General features: G+C 41.4%; 1 protein-coding gene across 1 annotated transcript in view; it reads left to right on the top strand.

The window, feature by feature from the left end:
* Nucleotides 1–12,089, top strand: part of AMFR (autocrine motility factor receptor) — an 84,790-nt gene that overhangs the window by 63,119 nt on the left and 9,582 nt on the right. Inside the window, exons 11-13 of the mRNA XM_082269905.1 lie at nt 4,808–4,942; nt 5,067–5,144; nt 10,323–10,507. Of these exons, the coding sequence (XP_082126031.1) occupies nt 4,808–4,942; nt 5,067–5,144; nt 10,323–10,507 (398 nt within the window). The remainder of the gene's footprint in view (nt 1–4,807; nt 4,943–5,066; nt 5,145–10,322; nt 10,508–12,089) is intronic.

Below are 12,089 nucleotides of genomic sequence, written 5' to 3'. Positions count from 1 at the left end.
TAAAAAAAAAATGTTTTAAATGTACGAAAATATCGGCCGATACCGATATGAATTGACCAAAATATCGGTATCAGCAACGAAAAACCACTAATTGCCAGTAAAGGATTCTCAACAAAATATTAAAAATGAACATTTTATTTATGATTATATTCATTTGTCTAATTACATTTGAGCCCCTGAAAATGCAGTTCCTAAAATTTGTACTTGATATTTATGTTCAACCCCTTGAATTAAAGCTAAAAGTCTACACTTCAAATTCATTTGGATTGTTTTATTTTAATTTTATTCTGGTAGTATACATAGCCAAAAGTATGAAAATTGTGCCTGTGTCCAAATATATGTAGCACCGTCCCTGTAGGGCCTGCTGTAAGATGATTTCTCGGGCCTCCTCTTAATTACCAGCGCACAGTTACTTAAGGAATAGTACATATATCCCTCCTTATTCCCGATGGCTTGTCGCAAAGTAAAAAGTCCAGGGCTATTGGTTTTTAGTGTTTATTTTGGAACTTGGATGGGAGAAGGGACTAGTGGTAAACTCCAACTGTATCTATTCACAATGGATAAGGACAACTCTCACTTGCCTCAATGGGTTGCTTGTGGAAACAGAAGCCTTTAATCCATACTGCCACTTGTATGGATAGGGTTAAGTCTCTTTGCTCTTTTCTCTCCAGTAATAGACTTGGTGATCCCACATTATCTTCGGGACACTCACTGACATCCCATTTACTGACACCCGTGCACTGACTTATCTAGCTGCAGGGGTGGCCCCCCCTTAGGTCAGGCCCCTTGACACGGATCTGTACTCACTGTACTGCAGAATCAGATCCTCCAGTGTCTCCCCTTCCATTCAGCTTCCCTGGACCTCTGGGTTCAGCTTCTCACTGGCACTCTCTAGACCCTCAGGTGGACCACTTTAGGCCTCACATCCCCTTCTACAGAGGCGGAGACAGCTACCCCCCTCCCTCCGGGACTCCGCTATCCAGCCGAAAGACCCTGAGCACATGTGCTTCTGGCTTTTTACAGTATTCCAGCATGCACCGAGGCACTTTTTCTCTGTCAAGTCACCAGGGATGTATTAAATGCCTGTGCACTAATTTGTCAGGTTTCCTCCTACTATCCAATATGCCTCCCTATTGGACCAGTGTGAAACACTCTGCAGACAGAACGAGTTGCACCCAAGCACAATGAGCAGCTAACAGATCCTGCTCTCTGGTAGGCAGAGAACAATTTAGATTTACCTGTAGTCCTTCTGGTAAGCATACAGGACCCAAAACTATACTTTCTTTCTAGCACCTTTCTAGGAGGGTGCTACATCAATATGGACCTAACTGTATATAAATCAATACTCTACAGTCTTAGCACATTTTGTAGCTAGGCATAATGAAATTCAGAGCAGTATTTTTCTAATTTATGAATGATCAAAAATATAATGTCAGTCTATGATGCCGACAGGTGCCCCTTTAATTTCTTGGCAGTAGGATTTTGAATAAAATACCCACTTTGAGAATCTGCTGTCAAGTAAAAAGTGCAGATGCCTAGAAGTTATGCTGTCTTTATGGGCAAAGCTCCGACACGACTGGTTAGTATTGGAGAATGGCCATTCTCTTCTGCCCCCGCCCTCGTCTCCTCAACCCACTCTTATTTGCCTATCACTCCTTCCTTGGACAATAGAAATGCAGGTAAAGCCAGTCATAGACGGATCCAAATTTCAATCCTTCTATGAGGCGGCTGGCTGTACAGAAGTCCATCTATCGATCAATTTTTATTTTTTTTTCGATGGCTGTAGCTGCTGGCAGTGATCATATTCTGACAGCTTGGAAACCTCTCGCTGTCATAAATAGCTCAATGGGAGGGATTCCCCCCATCAACACAGTCAGTGTTGAATAGGAACTATAGAGTTATTTTCTTTCCTTTTAACCTGTGGTTCAAGGAAAGAAAATTGCATAATTTATTTTTTGTTTACAAATGTTTATTGAAGGGTGAATTGTATACAAAATTGGTACCAAAGATGCCCTAAAAAACAAGCATACAGAGACATGGGACAACGGCTTCATCAACCTAGGGAGATTAGAAAACATTAATACAGGGGTTTAACCTTCACTCTCAGCGTATACTCCGTACAGCATTAACCATAGAAAAGTATTTATTGGATCAAGAAAACCAAAACATTGTGTTGTTTATGGCCGGCCTAAGACAGCCAACTCTTTCACTACAGTGAACTGTCAGAGCTTCAACCTTTCAGAATGGTCAGCATTTGGCTGTAGTGTTGGTGACAGTGTTGCTTTAAACTATGTGGGAAATTATAGGAGTCACTATCGGGGTCACTATGAGGTGTTGCATGATTGCAGATACACAATCTCCTGTAGCAAATTATGGTCAGGCTGTATATTTTTGTATTTCAGTTTTGGATAGATACCAGTGGAGTGAATCATTCATGGACTATTTGGACCTAAAAAAACAGTTTATAAAAAAATTGAGAATTTAGTAATTTAGTTTGTTGTTGGCAACTGCCTAATTTCATTGCAATGAAGGGAGATTGATTTTAAAGCGGTGTTAAACCCAAAACCAAAAATGTAATATATTGCAGTTTACCAATTAATAGATGTGGTGGCTGCATTGATTTTCTTTTTTTTTAGGCTTTTTTCCCCTCGGTTTTTACCCGGTGATCTGGCCGGGAACACACCTTCTGTATTAGAGTACCTCCACTCTGGATAAAGAAGCACAGGGGGGTACATTTGGACAGTAGCATTGTCAGTCTGGGGACAGGAGAGTGTTATATGTACTAGCAGATTTATATACACTAACAAACTGAAGCTAAACTCCAGATCATTGAAACATGAGAGACTCTGTAAGGGCTCTTTCACACGGGCGGTCCGATCAGATCCGCCTGTCAGTTTTTTAGGCGGATCTGATCAGATGCCCATTCAGACCTATGGAGCAGCGGATGTCAGCGGTGACATGTCCGCTGACAACCGCTGACACCCGTATCCGATCCTGTCCGTGAAATCCGGACGGATGGAAACCCTATTTTCCATCCGTCCTGGGGATCGGATCGGATGAGAGCGGACAGGCGGTCCGCTCTCATCTGATTCCCCATAGAGAGCAGCGGGGGCTGTGACAGCTCCCTCTCCGCACTGCAAGCGGAGACGGAGCTGTCATCCGCCGGCTCAGCGGGGATTGCGGATCGATCCCCACTGAGCAGCACGGCTCCGCCTACGGAGGCGGACCTTGTGAAAGAGCCCTTAGTTTGCTGCTTTTTTTTTTTATTAAGGCTTGTTTGTTTTTGTGGGTTTTTTTTTCTTTGTAAGCCTGATTTTGTGTAAAACCTTAAAAATTCAATAAACATATCTTTAAAAAAAAATTCAAAAATCCAGCTTGCACTTCGAAAGCAGTTACAACATTTTTTTTTTTCTTTTTGGGATAAAGGTTTTCTAAATAAATAATAAGCTATAAATAAATAAAAGCTGATCATTGGAAGCACCTGTCAGTGGTAAATGGTTTGTCTCATCCCTTTAACTGGGGGCTTGTTCTTTTAAAATGCCACAGACTAACTGGTTGGATCACCAGATGAAAGTAAAGGAAAGAGAGCCTAAATATAATATATATATGTCTCAGCACCCGCTGCCCTCTATGGGGGATCGGATGAGAGCGGACCGCTTGTCCGCTCTCATCAGATCCGATCCGATTACTGAACGGATGGAAAAATAGAGTTTCCATCCGTCCAGATATCACGCACAGGATCGGATGCGGATGGCAGCGGGTGTCAGCGGAGGTGTCTCCGCTGACACCCACTGCCCCATAGAGCTGCATGGAGGATCCGATCAGATCCGCCTATATATATATATATATATATATATATATATATATATATATATATATATATATATATATATATATATATATATAATAATCAAAAAATAAAAACTGCTGCATCTAAATCATCATCCAGACACAAGTTGAGCAAATACAATTTTAGCCAAAAATAGGTGCGCTGTCCCGATAGGACATCATAGATCATCATAACGAAATTAAAATTGATATAAATCCATCATATAATAAATGTTTGCTTTTTGGGTTTATAAGGGCTCTTTCACACGGTCCGCTCCGTAGGCGGATCCGTGTTTGCTCAGCGGGGATCGATCCGCGATCCCCGCTGAGCCGGCGGGTGACAGCTCCGTCTCCGCTTGCAGAGCGGAGAGGGAGGTGTCTCAGCACCCGCTGCCCTCTATGGGGGATCGGATGAGAGCGGACCGCTTGTCCGCTCTCATCAGATCCGATCCGATTACTGAACGGATGGAAAAATAGAGTTTCCATCCGTCCAGATTTCACGCACAGGATCGGATGCGGATGGCAGCGGGTGTCAGCGGAGGTGTCTACGCTGACACCCGCTGCCCCATAGAGCTGCATGGAGGATCCGATCAGATCCGCCTAAAAAACTGACAGGCGGATCTGATCGGATCGCCCGTGTGAAAGAGCCCTTACTGCGTTAATGTCATGCTAATTGGCAAATATAATGTCCTCTGTGTAGATCCTGGACTCGGAGTTTCTGGGTTTACTAATCTGCCCAGGAAGAATATTGTCTGTGTTGGAGGATGAATAAGAAACATTGAGAATAAAGGGGCCAAGCTGGGAACTGTGTTGGGAAACCTCCACGGAGGTATAGAAATCTATTAGGTGATTATTCACACAAGCTTTTCCTCTTAAGGGAAATTACATTCCTGGATAGCGTAATTTTGTTCAGATATTCCTATTGTCTGAATGTTAATCAGTCTATGAATTGACATAAGAATCTTCAATGTCTTCACAGGCTCGGCAAGTCCTAGACATGTTTCCACAAGTACCATATCATCTGGTTTTGCAGGATTTGCAGATCACTCGCTCAGTGGAGATAACAACGGATAATATTTTAGAAGGACGGATCCAAGTGCCTTTTCCTACACAGGTCAGTGTCTTGGCTGGAGGTGAACATTGTTTTCCAGCAGATACTGTATTAGAACTAACATTGTCACAGAGTAATCTTGTAAGTACTTTTCCCAGCTCTTCTAAGAAGTGTTCTTGTATTACAGAGGCCAGATGACCCTAGACCAGCTGCTGACAGCTCTCCAGATGCAAATGAGCAGGAAGATGACAGCAGTTCAGTGCAGGTTAGTATGCAATGCTTGTACTGAGCCTGTCTTTACATACTTGTATATACCTTCACCGACCACTTTATTAGGTACACCTTGCTAGTACTGGGTTGGACCCCCTTTTGCCTTCAGAACTGCCTTAATTCTTCGTGGCATAGATTCAACAAGGTGTTGGAAACATTCCTCAGAGAATTTGGTCCATAGCATCACGCAGTTGCTGCAGATTTGTCGGCTGCACATCCATGATGTGAATCTCCCGTTTCACCACATCCCAAAGGTGCTCTTTTGGATTGAGATCTGGTGACTGTCATGTTTAAGAAACCAGTGGTGAGATGATTTGAGCGTTGTGACATGGTGCATTGTCCTGCTGGAAGGAGCCATCAGAAGATGGGTACACTGTAGTCATAAAGGTATGGACATGGTCAGCAACAATACTCATTTAAACGATGCTCAATTGGTACTAAGGGACCCAAAGTGTGCCAAAAAAAATAACCCCCACACTATTACACCACCACCAGCCTGAACCAGTGATACAAGACAGGATGGATCCATGCTTTCAGGTTGTTTACAGCAAATTCTGACCATACCATCTGAATGTCGCAGCTGAAATTGAGACTCATTAGACCAGATGTTTTTTCAATCGTATATTGTCCAATTTTGGTGAGCCTGTGCGAATTGTAGCCTCAGTTTCCTGTTCTTAGCTGACATGAGTGGCACCCGCTGTGGTCTTCTGCTGTTGTAGCCCATCTGCTTTAAGGTTCGATGTGTTGTGCATTCAAAGATGCTATTCTGCATACCTTGGTTGTTACTGTTGCCTTTCTATTATCTTGAACAGTCAGCCCATTCTCATCTGACATCAACAAGGCATTTTCATCCACGCAACTGCCGGTCATTGGATATTTTCTCTTTTTTAGACCATTCTCTGTAAACTCGAGAGATGGTTGTGCGTGAAAATCCCAGTTCATCAGCAGTTTTTGAAATACTCCGACCAGCCCATCTGGCACCAACAACCATGCCACAGTCAAAGTCACTTAAATCCCCTTTCTTACCCATTCTGATGCTCAGTTTGTACTTCAGCAAGTCATCTTCACCACGTCTAGATGCCTAAATGCATTGAGTTGCTGCCATGTGATTGGCTGATAAGCAATTTGGGTTACCAAGCAATTAAACAGGTGTACTTAATAAAGTGGCCAGTGAGTGTATTGTTGGTGGTTACTCTAGTGGTTCCTACAGGGTTTCCTTTTATAGTTATTTTATTCTCATGATTTTTGTAGCTACTTGCAAGTTTGCTTAACCACTTGCTGACCAGCCGTCGTGGTTTGACTGCGGCAGATCGGCTCTATTGTGCAAAACAATGTACCTGTATGTCGCTTTGTGTATTAGACAGTGGGGGGGGGTGCGTGCACGAATCGCCGGAAGTGTGGGTCCGGCGGATGCAATGTCTGCCGGCCACCCGCGATCACTCTCCATTGAGACAGAATGTAAGCGTAAATGTAAACAAGGCAGACCGCCGTTCTGTCACAGGTGAGCACAGGGTAGGAACACAGGTCTTTGTGTTCATCTAGTGAGTCCATCCCCCACACAGTTAGCACCCCCTAGCACCTAACATCACACCTAACACCACACCTAACCCTTTGATCCCCCTGGTGTTAACCCCTTCCCTGCCAGTGTCATTATTACAGTAACAGTGCATATTTTTAGCACTGATTACTGTAGTAATGTCACTGGTCCCCTTAGAAGTGTCAGTCAGGTGTCAGATCTGTCCGCCGCAATGTCGCAGTCCCGCTAAAAATCGTTGATCGTTGCCTTTACTAGTAAAAACAAATAAATAAATAAAAATGATATAAATCTTTCCCCTATTTTGTAGATGCGATACCTTTTGTGCAGACCAATATAGACTTATTGGGATTTTTTTTACCAAAAAATATGTAGCGGAATACATATTGGCCTAAAGTAATGAAACATTTGCTTTTTTAAATTTTATTTTTTCATTGGGAATGTTTTTTAGGAAGGAAGTAAAAAAAATATTTTTTTCTCTTTCTCTCTTTTTTGGTTTTTATAGCGCAAAACATAACAAATCGCAGAGGTGATCAAATAGCACCAAAAGAAAAAGAGGGGGGGAGGCGCCACTAAGTGCAGTATTACAATGGATTGGTTTATTTCAAGCAGTTAAAAACACTTACAAAAGTGTGAATTTCATAGGCTCATCTGAAGATGTGGGGTCTGGCTGTTCCACTGAGTTCCTGGGGACTGTCACCCCTAACGCCACTGGAGATGGAAGGCTGGCTCTCCTGTGTCGTGCTTTTGCGTTGGGCCAGCATGGGACGCGGAAGTAACGTCACCGGTGCGGAGCGGGGAGTCCAGAGCACTCAATCCGTGGAAACAGGAAAGGGTATGCGCTTGGAGCTGATGGCTCCCCAGGAACTCGGTGGAACAGCCAGACCACACATCTTCAGATGAGCCTATGAATTTCACACTTTTTTGTAAGTGGAGGATTTGGCTGCTCAAAGACCAGGCCCTATTTTGCAATTCGGCACTGCGTGAATTTAACGGACAATTGCGCGGTCGTGCGACGCTGTGCCCCACAAACAGAGCTTTCTTTTGGTGGTATTTGATCACCTGTGCAATTTTTTTTTTTTTTTTGCGCTATAAACAAGAAAAGACCATTTAGAAAAAATAACAATATTTTTCAAGTTTTTTTTTTATATTTTTATATGAAATTCTCAAAAAAAATGTAAAAATCAAAATTTTTTTAACATTTTAGGGCACTTTGTTTTCTGCTACATATTTTTTATTAAAAAAATGCAATAAGCGTATTTTGATTGGTTTGCGCAAAAGTTATTGCATTTTACTAACTACGGGAAAGATTTGTTATTGATTTTTTTTTTTTTAACTAGTAATGGCGGCGATCTGCGTTTTTTTTTTTTTTTGTGCGGACTGCGACGACATGGCGGACAGATCGGACCCCTAACTGACATTTTTGACACTTTTGGGGGTACCAGTGACATTACTACAGTAATCAGTGCTATAAGTATGCACTGTTACTGTACAGATTACACTGGCAGGGAAGAGGTTAACTTTATTGGTGATCAAAGGGTTAAGTGTGTCCCTAGGGGCGTGATTCTAACTGTTAGGGGCGTAGCTAGTGAAGTAATCACAGAGACATACGATCCTACATAGCAGGATCACATAGCCTCTGTCATTACTTCAGGGAGAATGACAGACGGCTGTGTTTACATCAGCCGTCTGTCTTTCTCCCTCTCCTGTGTCAATTTTATTTGGGTACAAAGAAAAAAAATTAAAGACTTTTGCCGATTTTCAGACAGAACTGTAATATATTATGTATGACAGACTCTCTTGTCATAGGCAGGTGGCTTGATAAAAAGCTCCCTGCGCCTGCTGTCACTTATGCTGGTCATACATAAACAATGTCTTCCTTCAAAAAAATTTTCATTTTAAGAACATTTGTTTGATTTTCTAATCGTTATGTGGTCAAATCAATGTTTGTTTTCAACCGCAGTGATGGGAAAAATTCTTGGTCAAAGGAATTTCAGTGTATGTGGTTTTCGTTCAGGAATTGCATACATTTTAAAGCTGAATATTAAAAGAAAGTGAAATTTTCAAATGAAATTCTTTCATTCGGCGAATGTATAAAGAGTTTTCTTATGAATACTCTCTTCTGAAAATCGAAAAAAGCATAGATGTGAATGTGTCCCATTAGAAACCATGTTAAATGAACGGTAGTGCATTTCTGCAAAAAGCACCAAAAAAGGCATAGGTGTGAACCAGGCCTAAGACGTTTAGTAGCAGCAACATACTTTTTTTTTTTTTTGTACCACCTGTCATAATGGGGTTACAAAACTAAAATTAGCCCTTTATAGTACAAAAAGAGCAGATAATCGCTACTATAGGGGGTTCATTTATATTGTGAAACAGTGAAAGTAACAATATATATTACTTATATCATATATATAATACAGCAAGAAGTAGGATATATGGGCATTTTAACTAGGAGTCAAACATGTAGTGTTGAAGGAAGATTTACATCTTTTATACTAAAGTAATAATAAAAGCTGAGACTTTTTTTTTTCCCATGGATATGATCATTTAAAATAAAACGCACAATACTGATAAAAGTTTACTTTAAATGTTTTTGTAATGACTTATATCACCTCCAGTCTATCAGCCTCCACCTTCTCTGGGTTCAGATGCTGATCTTCCCTGCACACAGTCTTTAAAGTGAATTTTTTTTTTTTAAACCACAAACATGTCATACTTACCTGCTCTGTGTAATGGTTTTGCACAGAGCAGCCCTAATTCTCTTCTTCTGGGGTCCCCTAGCGAAGCTTCTGGCTCCTCCTGCCTTCAGAGTGCCCCAATAGCAAGCTGCAAAGTATAGTATAGAGCAGTGGTCCTCAACTCTGGTCCTCTGGGCCTACTAACAGGCCAGGTTTGCAAGATAACTAAATTACATCACAGGTGATCTCATTTGCTGCTCAGTGATTGCAGTATTCTAGTCTGCATCTCCCCAAGGTAATACTTCAAATCTGGCTTGTTAGTGGGCCCCGAAGACTGGTCTTGAGGACCACTGGTATAGAGTGCCCCTATAGCAAGGTAAAAAAAACTTCCACGTTTAGAACTACACACTTCCTGCTCAGGACTACATGGCCCATGAGGCATTGCTCCTCTCACATTCACAAGTTCTCAGGCACTTACAGCTCAGTACACCATCCATACATGCCAGTATGTGTGCTGCACTTCTGACATGTATGGATGATGTGCTGAGGTGTATGTGTGCTGCACTGTATTTCCTGATATGTAAACAAATAATGCATTCTGTATGCAGGCCAACTAATCGGCTAACCAACTAATCGATTATGAAAATAGTTGACAACAATTTTCATAATCGATTCGTTGTTTCAGCCCGATGGTCCAAATTTTACTGCAAGGTCCCAGCTGCTGCCCACAAAACACTGTACTGTACAGGGGAGAAAAAAAAAATCCTGTGAGTAAGGTAGGAAATGTTCATGATTTTATCCTCAAGTTTTTTGTTTCATTTCTTTAATGCTTTGTTTTGACAGCAGGGGTTGGAGCCAGCCTCATAAGCAGACCTTGCATTTTAGTAGTTAAACTTTGTTAGTTTAATTTGTGTTCTAATTTTAAAAACAACATTGATCTTATCATATCTCTTCTCAGACTGAGCGAGTTCCTTTGAACCTTTCACCAAGTATGGAAGAGTTTGAAGATTTCAGTGAGGTGGACAGCCAGCCCATAGAGGCAGAAGATTTTGAGGCCAGAGGCAGCAGATTTTCCAAGTCTGCAGAGGAAAGGCAACGAATGTTGGTACAGAGAAAAGAAGATATGATGCAACTGGCAAGAAGGTAAACAGAACAGGAACAATGTAAGGCTACAGACACATCTGTGCGCAGTGACTTGTTGCGATTTGCGTTGTGTGTTTTTGGCACGACAGCCAACTGGCTTGAATGGGCTGTCTGTCTTGCGGAAAATGCACCAGTTTTGGCACTTAGTCAAGCGCGTTTGGCAACATGAGGTTTTGCGCACATTTTGTTGCACACAGTCTTTATTGAAGATTCCAGGGCGTGGAAAAGATTTGTAAATGTATCTAAAACCAAAAACAAACATTTTTTATATTGCATCTTACCAGTCCTGTGATGTGATGGCTGTACTAGTTTTTACTTTTTCTTTTGATTTTACCTGGTTATCCTGCAAAAAAAAACATACCTTTTGTGGTAGAGCTGTACCGAATGGAAATTTTGGTACAGAAACCGAAAATTCAGGATGCACTTGGCGGAAAGGGAAAATGACGGTTTTTAAAAAATATATATATTTTTATATATAATTGTATTATATTCGACTTTTTAGTTTAATATCATGAATTTAGACGAATATGAATTTATTGTCGGCCATTATCGGCACCCTTAGCGCAAGAAAAGCTCAAGAAAAATGCATCCCTTTAAATTCTATGTATATCTCCACACTGGTCCATGGCGCTTCTGTTGTGGTGTTAAAAATCCTGCTTGCTGCATTTTTGGTCAGTTAGAAAAACCGCATAAAAAAACGCACCTCCCCATTGAAACCGCAGCAAGAGCGCATCAATAACGAACCCATGTTACGTGTTTTAATGCAGTTTGAGTCACATAACCTATGAAAAACACACCATAAGCACTGTAAAATAGTAGTAAAATCACGGCAAAATCCCGTGTTTTCAGTGCCAATATCACCACCTTTTTCTCTATCTGCAAAAATGCAGAAATTCAATTTTCAGCAGCCGAAATTACGGTGCATCTCTACTTTGTGGCTACACTTGATTTTTTTTCTCCACTGGATTTAAGGAGGGAGTCGCCAGCTGAAAATGTTCTTAGCTTGAAAGTAAAAATGAATGCAGCCAACTCCTATTTGGACCGGTAAGCTGCAATATTTTACATTCTTGTTTTTAGGTTTAAATGACTAGGCAGAAAGCTCTGCTACATGAAAGAAAGGAAAGGAGGCGCAACCACCTAGTGCATTACCCGTGGTACTGTATAAAATTTTTGATAAAAAATGCCAAATGCATACTCACAAACATGCAGAAATAAAATCGTGTTACACCAGCTCTGAAGAAAAAGGGGGCTTGACTCCCGAAACGCGTTAGCGGTCGCATCTTAACCACTTAAGCCCCGGAAGATTTTACCCCCATTCCGACCAGGGGGTATTTTGCGATTCGGCACTGCGTGACTTTAACGGAGAATTGCGCGGTCGTGCGACGCTGTACCTAAACGAATTTCGCGTCCTTTTTTTCCCACAAACAGAGCTTTCTTTTGGCGGTATTTGATCACCTGTGCGATTTTTTGATCACGCGCTATAAACAAAAAAAGAGCGTCCATTTTGCAAAAATAGCAATATTTTTCCCTTTTTTTTTATATGAAATTCCCCCCAAAAAAAATGTAAAAATCAAAATTTTTT

This window comes from Pelophylax lessonae, assembly GCF_965119305.1.
Source record: "Pelophylax lessonae genome assembly, chromosome: 10".
Classification (NCBI taxonomy): Eukaryota; Metazoa; Chordata; class Amphibia; order Anura; family Ranidae; genus Pelophylax; species Pelophylax lessonae.
The sequence above is the reverse complement of the archived record's forward strand: the minus strand, read 5'-3'. Positions and strand labels throughout refer to the sequence as shown.